The 18958-nt window shown below is 45.5% G+C and overlaps 1 protein-coding gene across 1 annotated transcript; it reads right to left on the bottom strand.

The window, feature by feature from the left end:
* Positions 1–753: 753 nt before the first annotated feature.
* LOC114645233 (fatty acid-binding protein, intestinal-like) lies at positions 754–18662 on the bottom strand. Its single transcript, XM_051923521.1, has 5 exons — positions 18592–18662; positions 18320–18402; positions 11778–11950; positions 4266–4376; positions 754–929 (listed from the first exon to the last, which is right to left on the bottom strand). The coding sequence occupies exons 2-5, from the start codon at positions 18384–18386 to the stop codon at positions 873–875; spliced, it is 408 nt and encodes a 135-aa protein (XP_051779481.1). The 5' UTR covers positions 18387–18402; positions 18592–18662; the 3' UTR covers positions 754–872.
* Positions 18663–18958: the final 296 nt, after the last annotated feature.

Raw genomic sequence — 18958 nt, 5'->3', positions numbered from 1 at the left:
TTACTCACTGTAATGCAAAATAGTTAGTTCTATTATGCATATGTAACAATTCCCATGAAAATAACGATCTGTTTAAATTGTACATCCGCATCCCCATACATGAACGGCAGAATCGCAAAGTGAGTCGCACGTAGCGCCTGCCCAGGGGTTGGTGAACGAAGCAAGCAGGGGGCAAAGCCCCCTAGTTATTTTTATTAAATTCACGCACAAGTTTATATAGTCCACACATACCAGTAACAGTGTTTTGATGTAACCGGCCCCGCGTAGGGTCGGTCAGCCGTAGGCCCCGCATACCCCTAAGCCCGCCTCTGGTTTCAAAGCATATAAAGAGCTGCTTCTGTAATCCAGACATAGTGGGTTAGCGGTTTTCCACCTCCAGTTACCGTGGTGCAAAATGTGAGATCTTAGTTGGATCGTGTTGTGATTCCATGACATGACAGTAATCATATTCCTCCTATAGCACATCAACCACTGATGGCAAGGTTTCTTATAACGAACGAGTCCTGGAACTCATCTACTTTTTTAACAGAGCTATTCCTGTAACAATAAGTATTGAGGAGAAATGTGTGTTAGCAGTGATTCTACCCTCCACTGCGTGATGACGAGATCCTCCCTAGATACCCTCCAGCTCCTCTCTGTCCATCACGCAGTCACCCAACAGCCTTCTCAGATTCTATTGAAGTGGAGTGGGAGGGTGGATTTGACATCTCAAGAGAAGAGAAGAAGACTCCAGGCTCAAAGTGATTTATTTTTATTATTTAGTGAACAGATTTTGATTCAAATTGAACTTCTTGACTTTCGGTCTGTGCTCATCATCCTCTGGTTGCCAGGGGTCTGCCATTTTGTCTGCAAGCCACACGACCTCACTGTCATCATTCTGCTTTCCTTTTGAAATATCTCCGCACTTCCACATCGTTTATACTGGTTAACTGCATAGAAGACAAAATGAGAGTTGAAATGTGAGCCCACCTCACTCCAACTTTTAACACCCGGAGAAGCAGGGAGTGTTTGGATGGCCACTCACTCTTGCTTTGCCATTCCCACTCCTTGTCAGGACTCACGTCTCTCCAAGGCTGGCCTGGATGTCCCATTTGGCAAGTGTTGTAAACGAAATTTTGAAAACCCATCTAGGAAAGAATTTAGAACCCTCCCTAGACAAGATGTCTATCTAAATAAAGCCTGTGAGATTTAGTAAGAGCAAACAGTGGTCCTCCAGATAAACAGATGACAACAGTGGGCTGAATCTGCCAGGTGTTTGACTGGCACGTGGCTGCCTAGGAGTTATAGCTCTGGCAGACGGTGCTGTTGGAAAGAAGAATAATAGGGGCAATCTGTGGGAGCTCTCTGGGATTCCCCCTCTGTGCTTTCTTCGGCCTTCACCTGACCCAGACGTGCATCTTGGTGACATCATTTTAACACTGGAGGGACTCCCACGTCACGCCTTAAGTGAGCGTCCGACCCTCCATCCAAGCAGGCAGCACCGACAAAAGCGTATGGTGACAGATGTGTGCCGCTATTAAACCCTCCTAATGGTGAGTTGTATTGACTAGAAAGTTAATGTAAGTGAAATGACACATAAGACACATAAAGTGGGGAGAAACGTTAAACAAGAATGGAAAGAAACCACAAAACCAGGTAAATAAAAGGGTGGCTGTGCTGTGCAATTTATAGCGCCACATTGTGTCTGAAGGTGGCACCTGTCCATATGTTGGTGTTAACCATTACAGGTGGTGGTTAAGTTGGACATATGTGGATTTGGACAAAGGAGTCGGTGGTATGGTCAAAAATCCATAATACGGCATAATTCAAATTTGTATCATTGGGGTAGATACCGGTATGGCACAATTGGATGAACTTTTCAGACTGAAATGTATTTTATTACCAGATAGCTCACATATTAATGAACCATTGTACTCACACTCATTCAGACATGCTGCTGCTGGGCAAACACAGGAGAAGATATGGAAGAAGTGACTACTAATTTAGTGTGGCAGACAGGAGCACTTTAGGGACCTTCAGAACTCGACTTGATGTTATTTTGGAGGAATTAAGTGGATAGGACTGGCCAGCTTTGTAAAATGAATAGTTTTTCTTTTCTGGATTTATGTAACGCTATAATGCTCTAGAAGATATGGCTCTCAAAATCTCTGATTATTACCATGCAAACACTTTATGGTCAAAATGTTTGTGGACGTCCCTCCAGGTGATTGAGTTCTAGTGACGTGCGGTGAGGTTCATGGCTGGTGAGGCACGGACTCTTAAGTAATTGACTGTTCAGCTGGCAGCCTGCACATTGACTCCTGGTTATGTTTCATATCTCATCAGCATTCTTTACACACACACATCGGTAAGGCACATATTTGGCTAAGAAAGAACATTACATTTATAGAGGCAAGAAGAGCGGAGAGAGCGCATTTGCTCGACACCCTCCATGTGTTCTAAATTTGCCGCTGCAATTTCACAATTCATAACATTCAATACAAATGAAAGTATAGAGAGGTCTATAAAAAACAGATTTGAATTTTGACCTTGATTGAAATATTTAGTTGTTTTTAAAAGCTTTTAATTCTGATGCTTTAATCAATTTTAATACAGACTGTTCAACAAAAACAAGAAAACAAGAAAAGCAAAGGAATATTTTATATAAGGTCAAAATTTACTTTTTAAATATTGGATTGTTTTTTTCTTAGTCTGATCCCACTTTTTATAAAATTGAAAACCGTTTATGGTCTTGCCTTTATTTGTAAATGAAGTCCATGCGCCTATCCTTCTCCACAAAAATCTCTGTCACTTTCTTGTAAAAGTCCTCCTTATTTTCCTTTAGTTTTAAAAATCTTAATCTTCCATTTTGGGGGACAGCTGCAGTGCACTTGCCTTTCTGATCTCGCTAACTTCTTGGCGCCTCTGCGTAGAAGAACAGCAGCAATGAGCACCTGCTGGGCTCACATGCGCTCCCTTCGGGGCGGCACGGTGCTGTCTGCCTCACCTTGGGCCTTCTCACTGTGGTTTTGTGTCCGATCAGCAAGACTAAAAATGTCACACACATTCATTAAAGGTATTAGTCAGACTGTGGAAAGTCAGGGTGTATAATAAACATGTCTGCAAACCTTATATTGGCGACACACAGAGAGACAGAAACAGGCACCCGCCAATCACACACATCAACCCAGTGTGTAAGGGAACGCGCAGTCCAAGGGGAGGTGAGGCTCGTCGCTGCCACACCTTGTGTTTCTCCCCTGTATTTAAACAGGAAATGCGCCAATTCAGCGATTTTGATTATAAAAATGATCAAAATTATTGGAATCATACAGAAAACAAATTTATAGCACAGACCCGTGGACAAATTTATTTCATGTTATCATAATTATTTTTTTTACTTTTCATGATGACAGGTGAGGCTCTACTTCACCTGCCTCCCCTGACCGCACGTCCCTGTTGAGTTCAGTTGTTTCATTGTTTACCAGTTTCTAAAATCAGCTGTGTGGTCTCCTTTGACAGTGTCATGGCCACCAAGCATGGACTAGCGTTCCAGCCTGGATGGCCTAAGGTTGCTTACCCGGCCGGGAGGCAACTTTAACGGAAGGACAGGGGGAGACTAATTGCATGGTCTGTGAGGAGGGTGGAATGAGTCTACGTGGGAGGTGTGGACGGAGACAAGATTGGTATTAATAGAAGAAGACTGTGCATTATACTATTATGGAAAAGATTTGGAGGTACAGCAAAATTAAAAAATTATCTTCTGTTTGAATCCAGGACTGGGATGTGTAGTTGTGTTTGGGGTGCTGCTAAGCCCCCTACTGCTCATTGGCAGGACATATTGAAGAACTCTGTGGCTTTAAAAGTGGCACTATCATAAGATGCCATGTTTGCCACAGGTCAGTACATGAAATTCCTGCTCTGCTAAATCTGCCCTGGCCAGGTGGCAGGTGGGACTCCATTTTCTTTGTCTTGGTTTCCCTCCTAATGATTGTCAAAGCTGACTGACCCCCTTCAGCTACTTGCCTTGGGCGTTGATTCATATCCTTGTTTTGAGACTGATGGCCACTGCCAGGAGTATTAAGATTATGCTGTTGTCATGCTTAATGGAGGGGTGTAGGCATTCTGGAAAATTCCAAAATGGTGTGGCACGGGTAGGACATGACTCATTTACAGAGTGGTTTGGGTGTCAGGGTAGCCACTCATCAGCTCCACTAGCCCATCCTGCTCCTTTTGAAATTTAGATATCAAAAAAAAAATAAATGAGCTGGAGGTACCACAATACCCACCTGCAGCATCTCATCACCGTCCACCTCCCGGGAGATCTTGATCTGCTTGCCATCAGACATCCTCTGGAAATGGCCAACATACTTATTCGGGGCTTCAAGAGTGAAGGTGCCCTGAATGAGAGAAGGGAGAAGGTGAGTGCTGCTCTCTCGCTTTCGGACCCCAGCCCCTCACCATACACGTGGGCCTCAGGGCATCATCACCCGATCCCCCAATGCCAACAGTGTGGTTCCAGCACTTTAATGCTAGTTAGGCTGAGATGGCAGCCCAGATAATGAAATCCACCGAAAACCTAAGAGATGGATGGAAACTAATAAAATCATTAATTAATTGCTTCTGAAGAAGGAGGCAGCACTAACACAATGGCTGATATATCTTTTGTACAGGTAAAGAAGGCTTTTGTACAAAATCTATACAGAAAGAAAAGAAATGCTCGTCCACCCAGCCGACGATGATGTTGGCATAGCTTGTTTCCATTCTAGTACCCATTGCAACAGGGCTGCACCCAACTCCAATTCCCATGGAGCCCTGCTAGAAACCGAGGCACCGCTCCAACCCTGGGGGGCGACCATCTAGTATCCAGGGGGAGGTATTGCACAGTCCATGGCTGCTCCCCCTGAGCATATAACGAAGCGGCGTCCTGGCCGGTCATGGACCTCAGCCATCCTCCACAATAGATAGATAGATAGATAGATAGATAGATAGATAGATAGATAGATAGATAGATAGATAGATAGATAGATAGATAGATAGATAGATAGATAGATAGATGTGAAAAGCGCTATATAAAAAAGATAGGTGAAAGAAACTATAAAAGACAGATACTATGTGACACTAGTTATGACAGATATGAAAAGCACTATAAAAGAGAGACAGATAGACATGAAAGTCACCATATAAAAAGACAGACAGTTATAAAAGGTACTACATAAAATTATAGATGGGTTTGAAATGTGCCATATAAAATGGATAAATAGATATAAAAATTACTATATAAGACAGACAGACAGATATGAAAAGCAATATATAACATAAATACACTATTATTTTTATTTGGCCAAAATTGAATTGACCAAATTGACCAAACGTTTACACCTACATCTAGTGCACTGCAGAACAAATCAAACAGAAGCTCCTTTAAGGTGCTATGGGAGGTATTTCTGCAAAGAAGAAAATTAAAATTATAAAATGAAAATGCAATCTCTGTTTTGCATTTTCATTTTCAAGTTCTCGACATACAAATAGCGCGGATCAGTGGGCGGGGCTTTGCGCCTCGATTTCCCACAATTCCTGGTTCTTCGTAGCTGTGCCCCTTTACTCGTTAGAATGTTTCTCACTTCGTCTGTTTAGTTCACGTGATTTTGATCTTTTCACCCCCGTACTGCAAGATTCACAGCGAAATCCTCTCACAAAATCCGAAGACCACATATGATTGTAGTTCTGAAATAATTAATGTACTATTTAATTACATTTCAGAATTTATTTATTTTGCATGACAGAAATTAGCCTTTATTATGTCATAATTTACATTTATTTACACTGAAGTATAAACGGGACGTATTATTATATGTAGTATTATAGTGTAGAGTCAGCACAGAGTACTGCAATGGCTGGATTCCGTGCTCATTGTATGTCTTTTTGAGGTGGCTTGCTATCCTTAAAGAGACTGCTTGCCTTTTGCTGCACCAGTTTGAAAAGCCCGTGCGACTGTGTAGTGTATGTGTAGCTCCTGCTATTGATGATGCCAATTCCAGCTCAGTATTTGGTGACTCGTCCCTAGTTGTCCCTAGATGTAACTTGTCCTGTGCCGTTGCATAGCCCTCCCTTCAAAGTCACTGTCCCCAACGGCCACTTACAACTCCTTACAACAGTGTACAAACTCGTCGAAACGGTTGGGTGGTCTTCTCTCCCGCTTTGGACATGCAGCCGGTGTTGAGGGAACATCAGCAGGGCTTGGGAGTGCTGTGTTGTCAGATGGCGCAGCTGGGACGTTGCGTGCTGCACTGGCAGGTGGCACAACCGGGATGTTAATTGCTGTGCTGTTGTTCGGTGCAGCAGGTGTGCTCAACGCAGGTCAGCTGTAGGCAAGCAGACGAACCTCCTGGTACGGTGATGCAGATGTATCGGTTTCTTTTCTGTCATCGTTTACTTAACTGGTGCTGCAAACCGCGTTCTAGGTCTGGATCTCAGCTTTGAGGCTCTTCCTTCACCACCGCTTCACAACGCCTCTATGATCTGCCTTGTCCTTTGCTTGCGCATTTTTACCACCGGCCCTGCTTCTCACGGCTTACTTGGGGTCAGTGGCAACTCGATCGGCCACATTTTTCTCCAGCTTCTTGAGCCTGAAGCTCGGCCGATGTCTGCGCAACTGGAAAAATGAATCTTAGCAGATGGAGAAGTGGAGCGGTGGAGTTGCCCAGGTGTCAGTCTCTCAGCTGTCTCCATCCCTGTACTGCTGCTGCAGACGGCACTCCAGGTTACTCTAGCACCTCCGCAGAAGCGCCATTACGGTGCTCGGCGCCGAAGGTACAATATAATACTACGAAAACACTAAGCGTCCCGTTTCCATGGCAGTGTAAATAAATGTAAACTATGATGTAATAAAGGCTAATTTCTGCCTTGTTAAATATTGTACTTAAATAGCACGTTGATTTCTTCAGAACTACAATTATGCGTGATCTTCGGATTCTGTGAGACAGTTTTGCCGTGAAGCTCGCAGTACGGGGGTGAAAAGATCAAAATCATATTAATTAAACACAGTCGAAGTAAGAGATATTCTAACGATCGAAGTGGCTCTACAGCTACGACGGACACAGAATTGTGGGAAATCGAGGTGCAAAGCCCCGCCCACGCTATTTGCATGTTGAGAACTTTAAGTATGAAAATGCAAAGCGGAACATGAAAATTCAATGAACAGCAGGTGGCGCCAGTGCTTTTTTTTTGCGTTTTAGTTTTCATTTTTACAGCTTCATTGCAGTTCAGGCCGAAAATGAAAATGCAAATGGGGTAATTTCCATCCATCCATCAATTTTCCAACCTGCTGAATCCGAACACAGGGTCATGGGGGTCAGCTGGAGCCAATCCCAGCCAACACAGGGCACAAGGCAGGAACCAATCCCAGGCAGGGTGCCAACCCACCGCAGGACACACACAAACACACCCAGCACACACTATGGCCAATTTACAATCGCCAATCCACCTAACCTGCATGTCTTTGGACTGTGGGAGGAAACTGGAGTGCCTGGAGGAAACCCACGCAGACACGGGGAGAACATGCAAACTCCACGCAGGGAGGACCCAGGAAGTGAACCCGGGTCCCCAGATCTTCCAACTGCGAGGCAGCAGCGCTACCCACTGCGCCACCGTGCCGCCCAGGTAATTTCGTTTTCATTTTAATTTTTGTAGCATTTTTGTGTGCAGACTTTCAAAATGAAATTGCAAAAGAGAGATTGCATCTTCATTTTTGCAAAAAAACCTCCCTAAGGTGCCGCCATGTAATCAGTCAAATGAAAATGCCACACCATAACAACTGAGGCAAACACAGCATCATAATTCCATATTATTACAGTGGGAACATTGGCGGATGGAGTAATTGGGTGATTCCCTCTGACTGAACTGAGTAGCTTGGCCTAACAGGCCACTTGTTTCTCCACTAGGGGGCCACACTTCTTAAAATGTACACCAGGGAGCAGACAGCTGTTTAGTACTAGGGGCTTTGACAGGGTCTTACTAAGGCTCACTGTGGTGTCCTTCAGTTGTTATGGATCACATGTCACCAACCTCTCACCCATTGGGCTCATCTAATGTGTCCTAAATGTAAGTCAGTTTCTACCTCATGAAAAGCATGATGTAAGGTTATTTACATCATATTGCTCCTCTTGGACCACTGTTATGGCAAGTGAGAGAAAGATTGCAGCTTCATAGTGAAGTTGAAAGTTTTGAGGATAAAAGTAAAGGAATTGGTGGATGGCATTTAGTGTTCCTGCTGCCCAGCTTTAGGAGACGGGCCCTGTCACTGTCTGTGGGGGCTCCATATGCTCTGCTTGTGTTCATTTTGGATTTTCTAGCCCACACAGTTGTTATGTTAACTAGCTAGCTACACAAGACTGGCACCATATGATTGAGTGTGCCCTGCCATGGACTTGTACTCAGTGCTGTCATGAAAGCCATTGGGCCCAAAGGATTCAGAAAATTGATGTTTGGATGGAAGAACAGGGCCAGCAAATTCTTAATTTGAGAGCCCCTGCCTGCCTAAATCTGCTGTGTGAACACATTGACCTTTTCAGGTGGCATGTCACCCTCTGCTCTTGTACTTCAGCTGGCCGTAGAGCCTCCTGAGCATTTAATGACTTCATGTCCTGTCACTCCCTGATGTTTAAATACACCAAACCTTCTGAACTACTTAAATAATTTTCTGTTTGGCTCTTATGTCATCACCAAGTGCTTATTTACATTGTGATGATTTCTAAATTACTTGAACCACTCCAACCTACAGTGGGTGTCTTGTTATCCCCCACTACTGTTTAAATTCTGCTGTTTTCTCATCACCACCACGTGGGGTTCACCAGCTGTAAGTATTAGCAAAGTTTCTTTGCAGTCTTTGTCGATTTTCATAAAGCATTTGACTCAGTTGATCGAGCTGCACTGTGGGACATCCTGAGGGTTTGCGGGATCCCCTCAAGGTTGCTGGATATCATGGCCGGCCTGTACACTGGTACTGTGAGTGCTGTGCAGAATGGAGGCAGAACCTCTGTGTTTTTCCCAGTTGATTCTGTGGTTCATCAGGGGTGTGTTCTGCTCCTACTCTGTTCAGAGCTTGTATGGACTGGGTGTTGGGGAGGGTCATGGGGTCCAGCAGCTGTGGGGCATCTGTTGGTGAAGAAAGATTCACTGATGTTGACTTTGCTGACGATGCTGTGTTCTTCACAGAGTCAATGGAGACTCTGATCAGGGCTCTCGAGAGACTGAGTGAGGACTCTGAGTGTCTGGACCTGCGAGTGTCCTGATAAAAACCAAAGAGCCAGGCCTTTAATGACCTCGTGGGCACAGCCATCAGTAGTATGTCTGTCTGTGGAGAGAGTGTCGACCTCGTCGAGAAGTTTACTTACCTCAGTAGTGACATTCATGTCTCTGGTGACTCTTCCTATAATGTCAATTGACGGATTGGGAGAGCATGGGGGGTCATGAGGTCACTGGAAAGAGGTGTGTGGCGCAAAAGGACGAAGGTCCAAGTGTTTAGGGTCCTGGTGCTTCCTGTCTTGCTATATGGTTGTGAGACGTGGACGCTATCCAGTGATCTGAGACGAAGACTGGACTCCTTCAGTTCTGTGTCTCTTCAGAGAGTCCTTGGGTACCGTTGGTTTGACTTTGTGTTGCTCATGGAGTCCCGAATGAGGCACATTACCTGATTTGTGAGGGAGCTTCAGTTACAGCACTACGGCCATGTGACGCGATTCCCAGAGGGTGATCTGACTTGCAGGACCCTCACTGTTGAGGACCAGAGCTGTTGAATGCCCACATAACACTTGGCTGTGGCAGATAGATGGTCATTTCAATGGGGGTGGGATTGGACCGTGTGTCTGCCTAGGGAGTTGCCAACTGGGTTCCCAAGCTGTAGCAGTGTATGCTCCCCAACCTGACCTGACCTGTTTTCTTATCCACTTGAACCATTCTCATTCAGGTGGCATGTCATCGCATAATACAATATTTCAACTCTACTTCTTTATGGTCTGAATGAGCTCTTCCTGTTCCTTTTATGACGCTGCCACTAGTGTTTAAATTCTGCTACTTACTAATTACTTCAACCATTCCTGTTTAGTGTCATTGCACCCTGTGATGCTTCAACTGACAGGTTTTTTGGACTACTTCAAGTTCACTTGTAGTATCGTCTTCTCTACCACCCAATTCACGCCTGTCTGGGTGTCATGCTGTCTTCTAGTGTTTACACTCTGCTTCTGTCATCTGAACCATTCCTACTCGGGTGTTATGTTGTCTTCTACTGTTTAACTTTGTGTTGCTTTCTAACCTTTGAATCTTTCATGCTGATGCGTCAACCCCACTGTGAAGTTTCTGCTGTCCCCCCAAGACCCTTAAGCTCCTTTTGAGTCATCCTAGGGTATGGATCTTCTGGCCATGTAGTTCCTTGTAAAGTGCCAGGTCAGCCCCTAGTGTTGAACCTGTGAGTTTAGCGATGGCACTGCCCACCGAGCACCTGGGACCCCAAACAATTTGAATGAGCCACCAACACAGACGTCAAGTGGAGCAGAGACACGGAGAACAGCAAAGGCCACTCTGAGGAAAATCCAGATCTTCATCTATTGTTACTTAGGCTGCATCCAATGGATTCACTGGCCAGAAACCATCAGCAGGGCGGAGCTGTGGTTGAAGATCACGCCCAAAGAAAGCCAGGCACCAACATCACAAGACAGGCATTAACATGGAGCCCACAAAGCAAAAACCGTAATTGAGAAGGACCAAGAAACACTTGGCACAGAGATCTTAATGCATATAGTAAATGAGTTTGGGGTTGGGATTGGGGCACAGCATAGGAGTCGATGGCGAATGATCATCAGTGGAGGGGTGAAGTAAGGCCTAAGTAAGTAAGTCCTGCCCAGCTTGTGGGGAGTTTGGGTGGTAGGCGTAGGTTGAGGTCTCCAAGTCATCAAATTCAATCCCTCTTGGTCCAAGGGGGTGTAAACCTTATGCTAATCCCCTAATTATAAGATGACCTCTGATTGGCTATTTGGAGTCAGATTTTGACTTAATTTTGGATTCATTTGGTAAAAGAGACCGTAGTAGCTACAACAAGCTGAGCAGCCCTTGGTTCCACTCGGTTCTTTCTGTGTTGGGCAGGGAGTACTTTTAAGATCGTGGCCAGGGGGCATTAGGGGGGTTTGGGATTTGAAGGGGTTCTGCAGCAGTTAGAGTTAAAACTAAGTTGGTATGCCCAGGGAGAGCTGAACTTTAAAGGGGGCCGAATTCAGCTTCACATGGCTGGGTGGGCGGAGCATAAGTTGACCTGGCTGGGTGGGTGAGGCAGAACCTGACCTGGCTGGGTGGGTGGGGCAAAACTTGACTACTGTAGTTGGAGGATTGTTGCCAAGCAGAATATTAGGTAGAGGAGTGTAACTTTCCTTGCCAAAGGGGCACAGCATAACATCACCTGGTTGTAAATTGCAAGGCTTGCTGGGCAGACAGCCTCCACCCACTCCCCCCTGAAGATGCTAAACCTGTTGTCCTGTGACATGTGTGCCAAAGTGGACACACCATCATGTCGCTAGTTTATAACTGAGAGGCAGCAGCACACTCCTCCTCATACTCCTCCCTCTCTTTCTACTTTGTGTTTGGTTGCCCACCTCCTACTGCTTGACTTGCAGGGTTTCTGTATTTGGGGGGCACAATTCCAAAGGCCAGAGGCAACTGTACTGGTGGGGCCATCTCTTCATGGTTAGATAACTTGGCCTTAATTGTGCCATCTGCTCTATCACACCACATTCACAGAATGGAACCCTTACCTTTATCTTTGTCCCGTCAGGATCCTCCCCCTCCACCTCTTCGCCCGAGGTCCAGGTCAACTCCTTTGAGCGTAGTTTGCTTTTTTCAAATACGGTAAAATGCTCACCATCCTGCTTTATGGTCACATGCAATGATATATTCCGAGCCAGTTGCCTCCTCACGGCGTCCACACCTGTGAAAAATCACAGACAGCAGGTTAGACCTGGCAACTTACACATTCTGCACTATAGCGGCCTCCCTGGAGCAGTGGGGTGCTAATACCCCAGAGGGGTGTTATGTAAACCTGGGAGTCAGTTGGCTATGTGCAGTCATCAGTGGGTCCATCTCAGTGTCCATTACCCTGTTTCTCTCCTTATTCTTCTTGCTTTTCTCAGGTTTCATTCAGGAGACCCCTGCCTGGATCTCAGTACTTTGATTTTCTTTTCTTCTCCCTTCACATCCGTGCTGGATGTTTGTCCAGCTCACGGAGGCTTCATGTCATTATAGCACCATGTTCCCCACAGAGATCACATTTCAACATTTTCATTTGTTATGGGACGGCACGGTGCACAGTGGTACCACTGCTACTTCACAGTAAGGAAAACAGGGTTTGTGTCCCTCCCTGCATGGAATCTGCATGTTCTCCCCGTATCTGCGTGGGTTTCCTTCGGGTGCTCACACCTGTCCTTCCATATTATTGTCATCACTGCCAGGTAAGGGTCCCAAGTCAACTCCAGCAAGGAAGATGGTCCTCAGATGTTGTCCGTCCCTCACACTGGTTAACAATTAAGAAAGCAGCTCAAATGAAAACCTGCAGCCATGTCAGCCCTCCAGGATCTGAGGGTGGCTCCCTGCTGTAGAAGGAAGGCGGACCGGCGACGTTAAATTGCCCCCTTGTGTGTGGTTGAGGTATATGTGTGTGTTTGCCATGCGATGGACTGGCGCCTTGTCCTGGGTTTGTTCTTGCCTTACGCCGTCTGCTAACTGGAATAGGCTTCAGCACCTCCCTGTGACCTTGTTCAGAAAATGGCTGACACTCAATGCTAATCAGCGTCATGCATATGCAATCACAATGTTGCTGACATTCATTGGCTGGTAGAGCAGCGTCCCACCTGACACATCGAGACCCCGCCTCTTGTATTCAAGGGTATCTGGTTGTGCTCTGCAAATGACAGTGCAAGATCATTCATGGCATTACATGGCCTCCCCTCAGCATCCTGGGGGTCCGGGAAAGGCGTAAGGCAGGTTCACAGATTATATGCTCAAAGGGTGGACTGTAGCAAGAAGGTTATTTGCGCCAAATGTAATTTGTAAAATTTACTTCCCAAAGCCATGCAATTCAGCTGAGAGAGAGAGACAGAGACTGCCAGAGAGAATGACAAATGACTGTTGTGAGTCAGGTTAGGGAGATGAGGGGCAAAACATGTGAAGGACACCAGCAGTTTGTTTTGGGAAGTGCTGATGTCTGCTTGACCGAGTCTGTGAAGGTATTAATAACCAGCCAGCTCTTCTGGTAGTCGCCCAAATCTGACAAGAATTCTTTGAATATGTAAAGTGATGGAAACCAGGGCGTTAATGGCACAAACCCCCAACACAAATACAAAAAGAGTCCCATACAGTACCACAAAGTAGCACAAAAGCACAGGTTTCTTTTTCCAATACACAAAATCTCTCTCCTTCCAACTCTTACCACCGCACTGCCCTCCTCCAGTTGAGTGTTGCCTTTCTTCCTCCCAGCTCCGACTGCCCTGGACAAGGGAGTGCGGTCCGTGTTATTAAGGACCCAGGAGTACTTCTGATGCCAGGGCCACTGCCTGACAGAAGTTTTATAACTTCTAACTATAAGTTTTAGGCGACACATCTCCCTGCGGTACTCTGGGGCTCCAGCAGGGCTGTGTTGCAGGACTACACTTCCCAGCATGCCCTACTGGTTCCATACTGAGCACCGCTATCCAGGGCTGCTGCCATCTAACATGCTGGGGGAGTAAACAGTCCCCAGCAACATCTTCCCATTCCGGTGGGCTGTCCGTCCGTCCTATTTGGCCCTCTCTTCAGGGTCTGATCCCTTTCTCTTCCCTGGCCGGGATGCCTGTTTGCCTATTAGAAGCTTCCCTTCCTGGTAAGGAACCATCCCATCTTCTGGCCGGGATGCCCATCCAGCCCCTGTGGTATCTACAGTAATTATGTAAGTGTTTATAATGACGAGGAACCAGCACAACATCAGAGGCGTCTCATTACTCTGCTGACATTGCTGATTGTCAGCATTCTCCCACTTGGCTGTGATGTCTCTCTCCAGTCTAAAATTGTGTATGTATACAGGATTATGCATTATATTCTGGGAATGAATATTATCTTTTGAAGCAAGTTAAATACATATATCTCTTTTTGTACCATATTCCTCAATCTCTTGTAATTATTTTCCACCATGTGGGATGGTATTTGGTATTTGGTTTGTGTCAATTCTGCATCAAGAAACACATTACAGGGGAGAAAGAGCACCCTCTTCTGGTTACAGCAAGTAGCCACTATCACCTGGCACATGAAATGATGTGATTGCTGTTCCTGGCCTTCCTTATGAGACACTGAGAGTCTATACATTACCTTTCCAACATGTCACCCACCACACAAAGCACCATCATGTCTGTCAAGGATACTTTGCCTCTAAATAAATGAAACACAGGCTGACCAAGGCCACCGAGCCGTGCCATTTGTCGGTCTCAGATGACTTGCGTGTTAATGAAGTGTCACTGCTCTCAGTTAACAAAAGCAGCTTCATTCTCGCTATTGCAATATGACTGCAGTATTAGTGGTCCGATTACGCTAGGAGAACCGGACACCGCTGCAGACTGCCTTTTTATGTTGTTTTGTTTCATGTATGTACACCCACAGAATGCAAAAGCTGGATGTAGCGTCATTCAATGGCTGCCAGCACAGTAGGCATGATGGAGTGAAGCTTGGTTGAGATATTCCTAACCTGCCGGCCAGTCCAGTAGACGATATAAACTGATGAGCAACCAAATGAGTTCTTCATTACAAATACATAGCACTGGACTTCTTAATAGGGAACTAAAATGCAGTTTGTGCATCATATTCATCACATCTGAGCCTCAGTATGTCTGTCACGTCAATGCACTTTATAGTCACAGCTCGGTGACAGGGATTATTATGCATGTGAGTCGTCATTTATCTGATCTGCCCGCATTTCCCAACTTGATGAAGGGTGTCGTCATTTCCCAGTGTCTCCGAAATGGCTTAGAGTTGCCATAAGAATATGCACGTTTTCTTTTAGAAGTCCTGAAATTTGTGAAGGGTGTTGCACGCACTTTTTGTACATAGGCAGATTATATCAATGAGGCCCCTGGAGGGCTACTGTGCTTTTCATTCTAACACTTTTCTTAATTTGTGACCAGTTTTTTGCTGTTAATTTAATTCCCTTTCATTTTCATGATTTGTTTTTTTAAGATTCAGTCCTCTGAATTGCTTTATTTACAGAATTGAGATGTGACCTGAGCCAACAGATGACCAGCTAAGCCAGGGCCTCAGACTCCAATTAATTTCACACCAATCAGTTTCTTAATTAGAAGTTGATTTTTGCTGTTAATTGATCCCATTATTTAATTCCATGCCATAGCAGATGTTTCCAAAACTGTTCATTTACTGCTTTTTCTAAGACCACCATCAAAACGTTTTAAGGATCTGAGCAGATTAACATGACTGGGACATTATTTAAAAAAAGCCTCCATCCACATGAAAATGCAAAGATCACGAAACAGGCATAGACAACAAAGGGAATGTCATTTAAATTAATGTCCATCGCCCTTTATTTTTTCAAATTGTGTGAAATCATTAGCTAGAGCGCCCCCTCGGGTCCCAGAGTGGTAGTGCTTACCATCAATGAGCCCAGAAGGCTCAATTATTAACATTAAATATTGTTCTTTATCTTGCTTTTTAAGATTTTGCACTTTTTTTATGTTCTGGTCATTTAAGCCTTTTCTTATTAATTAGCTGGCAAGTCCATTTTATATTTCCCTTTATATTCCGTGCCATTTGCAGCCGTGTCTGTACTGCTCATCACTAATCGTCAGTATTGGAAGTAAATGCCTCAGATGAATTAAAAATAATATGGGAAAAGAAAGAAAGTTAACATACTGTATAAAGATACAGTATAACAAACAACTACTGAATTTTGTGGTATGTAATGTCCCTCATGCACGATGAAGGCTCCCCTTCCAGGCTCATCACAGATATATAATACCACTCCGGGACGAGAGGGGGCGCTGTCGCTAACATTATCACCTGCTTCAGCCTGCACAGCTCCAGGAAGACACCCAGTGACAGCAACTGACTCCGCCCCTTCTGAGCTGAGTCCTATAAAGCCGGGCATCACCAGAAGGAGACGTCTCGATTTGCTAGGCAGAGCCCCGCAAAGTGAGACCCCCCTCAACTGAGCAGCAGCCTGTAGTTCTATTGTTTGACACCATTGTCCTTTTGTTTCTGTTTTCAGTTTAAATGACAATTAAATGGGGTGACCCAGCTGGGGTCCCAATAATTCTTTTGGACCCGATCAGTACTCCCTGTTCAACCACCATAACATATTCAGGAATGTATCGATAACAGAAGAAAAAGACTAATTAAACAACTTGATTATTTAGGCTGAACCATTTATATGTGAAAGTGGCTGCAATGAAATCCCTCATCCACAGTGGGACCCCAGGACTGAACTTGGGGGACCCCTGCACTACAGCATTGAGAGAGAGAAACAAAAAAAAAGATGCCCCTTAGTGGTCCCGGGACCTAAGGAGCCACTGATATTCCCTCTAGCACAGGGGTACTCGATTACGGCTCTGGAGATCCCAAGTGGTTTTGTAATTAGAAATCAGGCCTAGCAGATAATGAAACTTGATATTTAATTAAATGGCTCGTTTGGACTTTTCATTCTGACAAGACACAAACTGCATATTTTTCGGAGAACTTTATCCGCATGTTTTGTGGTCCTTCTCTTTCATTTATTTCAAAGCATTTTACTAAGGGCAATGCTTCATGATGCAGGTACACAGGTTTAAATGGACACCCGTCATCTAGAGAGCTGCTGGCTTCTTTGTCATTTGCACCTCATTATTAGCTGATGGCTGCTTAAGAAGACAGGAAACAATTAAAACCTCAATGCTGCCATTTAAAACTGAAACAGGCAACCAGGGGTTCTGAATCGTAATAAAAGATTAAAACTAAGCTGAAAAAAAAAATATATATATATATACATATATTGAGTCATTAGCAGTGTTTCTCAGCGACTGGGCTGCTGTAGTTTACAGTGGTAGTGGGTCACAGTGGGTTGCTACTCTAATGATTGCACTCAATTTACCAACGGGGACCCCTCCAGCCTGCTCTGATGTTCACGCTCAGCTCACCAAGGGGCGCAACCCTGATGGTTGTGATCGAGCCACCAAGGGAAACCCTTCAAGCCAGCTCTGATGTTTGTGATCAATTCACCAAGCAGGACCCCTCCAACCCGCTCTGATATTCATACTCAGTTCACCAAGGGGGGTAAGCCTAGTGTTTGTGCTCGAGTCACCAAGGGGGACCCTCAAGCTGACTCTGATGTTCAGTTCACCAAGAAGGACAACCCTTATGTTCATGCTAGTTACACCAAGGGGACAGCCCTGATATTCATGCTAGCTTTGCCAGGGGAAACAACTCTGATGTTTGTTCTCAAGCCATCAAGGGGGACCCTTCAAGCCCACTTTGATGTTTGTGCTCAGTTCAACAAAGGAAATAACTCTGATGTTTATGCCCAATTCACCAAGGGGGGCCCCTCAATCCCACTCTGATGTTCATGTTCAGTTCACCAAGGAGGACAACCCTGAGGTTCAGTTCTCCAAGGGGGGCAACCCTGATGTTTCTGGTCAGTTCACCAAGGTTGGGGGGGGACCCTAATATTCATGATAGCTTTGCCAAGGCAGACAACTCTGATGTTTGACCTTGAGTCACCAAGTAGGACCCCTCAAGCTCACTCTGATGTTTATGCTCAGTTGACTAAGGAAAACAACCCTGATGTTCATGCTTAGTTCACCAAGGGGGACAATCCTGATATTCATGCTAGCTTTGCCAAGGGAGATAACTCTGATATTTGTGCCCAAGTCACCAAGGGGGTCCCCTCAAGCCCACTTTGATGTTCGTGTTCAATTCACCAACATCCAGCCTGCCCTGATGTATGAGCTCGGTTTACCAAAGGAGGCATCTCTGATTATCATGCTTGATTCACCAAAGCAGACCCCTCTAGCCCACTCTAATATACGTGCTAGATTCACCAAGGGAGACAACTCTGATGTCTGTGCTCAGATCACCAAGGTGGACCCCCCTCTCCCCTTGGTGGGTCATAACCATATTACCATGGAAATAAGTGGGTCATGACATGAGGACGGTTGAGAAACACAGCTTTAGTAGCAAATAAATGGGCTTTAATTATAATGCTAGTTCAAGAGAAAACCTGCAGCCACTGAGGACCTCCAGCTCCATAACTGAGTACCCCTGCTCTAGCATGACATCGCCCGGCTCAACTTACCCAAAGCTGCAAGAAATTCATCAAAGTTTTCATTTTTGTACTCGATCCAGGTCCCGTTGAAGGCCATCGCTCCTCCTCTGGTTCTATAATAGAATGAAACAGTTAGCAGCCGGCGAGGTGGCACAGGTCAGCCTAGCAAGGGTCCACTTGATGACTTCTCCTCCTTACTGTTGAGAAAACGGACATCTGTTGCCCACCCATCTCAGTTATTCCTTCTGCCCACCTGGTGCCCCCCCTGTGAAGCGTGCCGCCAATGCCCAGATGCCACTCACCTCTTTGTGCGACTCTACTGCACTCTCCTCCTGCCACTCTGCTCTGGCGGTGCCCTCAGTTTTACCTTTTTGCTTCCATGACTCCCACCTCCATGGGCATCTACGTTGATAAGGATGTTGACGCCATTCCCCCTGGGCATTCATCATGTTGTTTAATTGGCCCCGTGAGGTTCATATTCACTGTAGTCCGCTGGGGCTGAGGACTTGTTTGTTGGGCAGCTTGTGCCTGGCACAGAAGGAGGTGTACGCGGGGTGCTGCTGCTGCTGATCCTAGCTGATTCTCTGTGGGCTCTGCTTTCAGCACGATGTCAGAGCAACAGAAAATGCAGAGCAGCTGTGATAGACTTGAGCGGGGAGCCTCTAGGGG

Source organism: Erpetoichthys calabaricus, chromosome 2 (assembly GCF_900747795.2).
Source record: "Erpetoichthys calabaricus chromosome 2, fErpCal1.3, whole genome shotgun sequence".
In the NCBI taxonomy this organism is placed as follows: domain Eukaryota; kingdom Metazoa; phylum Chordata; class Cladistia; order Polypteriformes; family Polypteridae; genus Erpetoichthys; species Erpetoichthys calabaricus.
The sequence above is the reverse complement of the archived record's forward strand: the minus strand, read 5'-3'. Positions and strand labels throughout refer to the sequence as shown.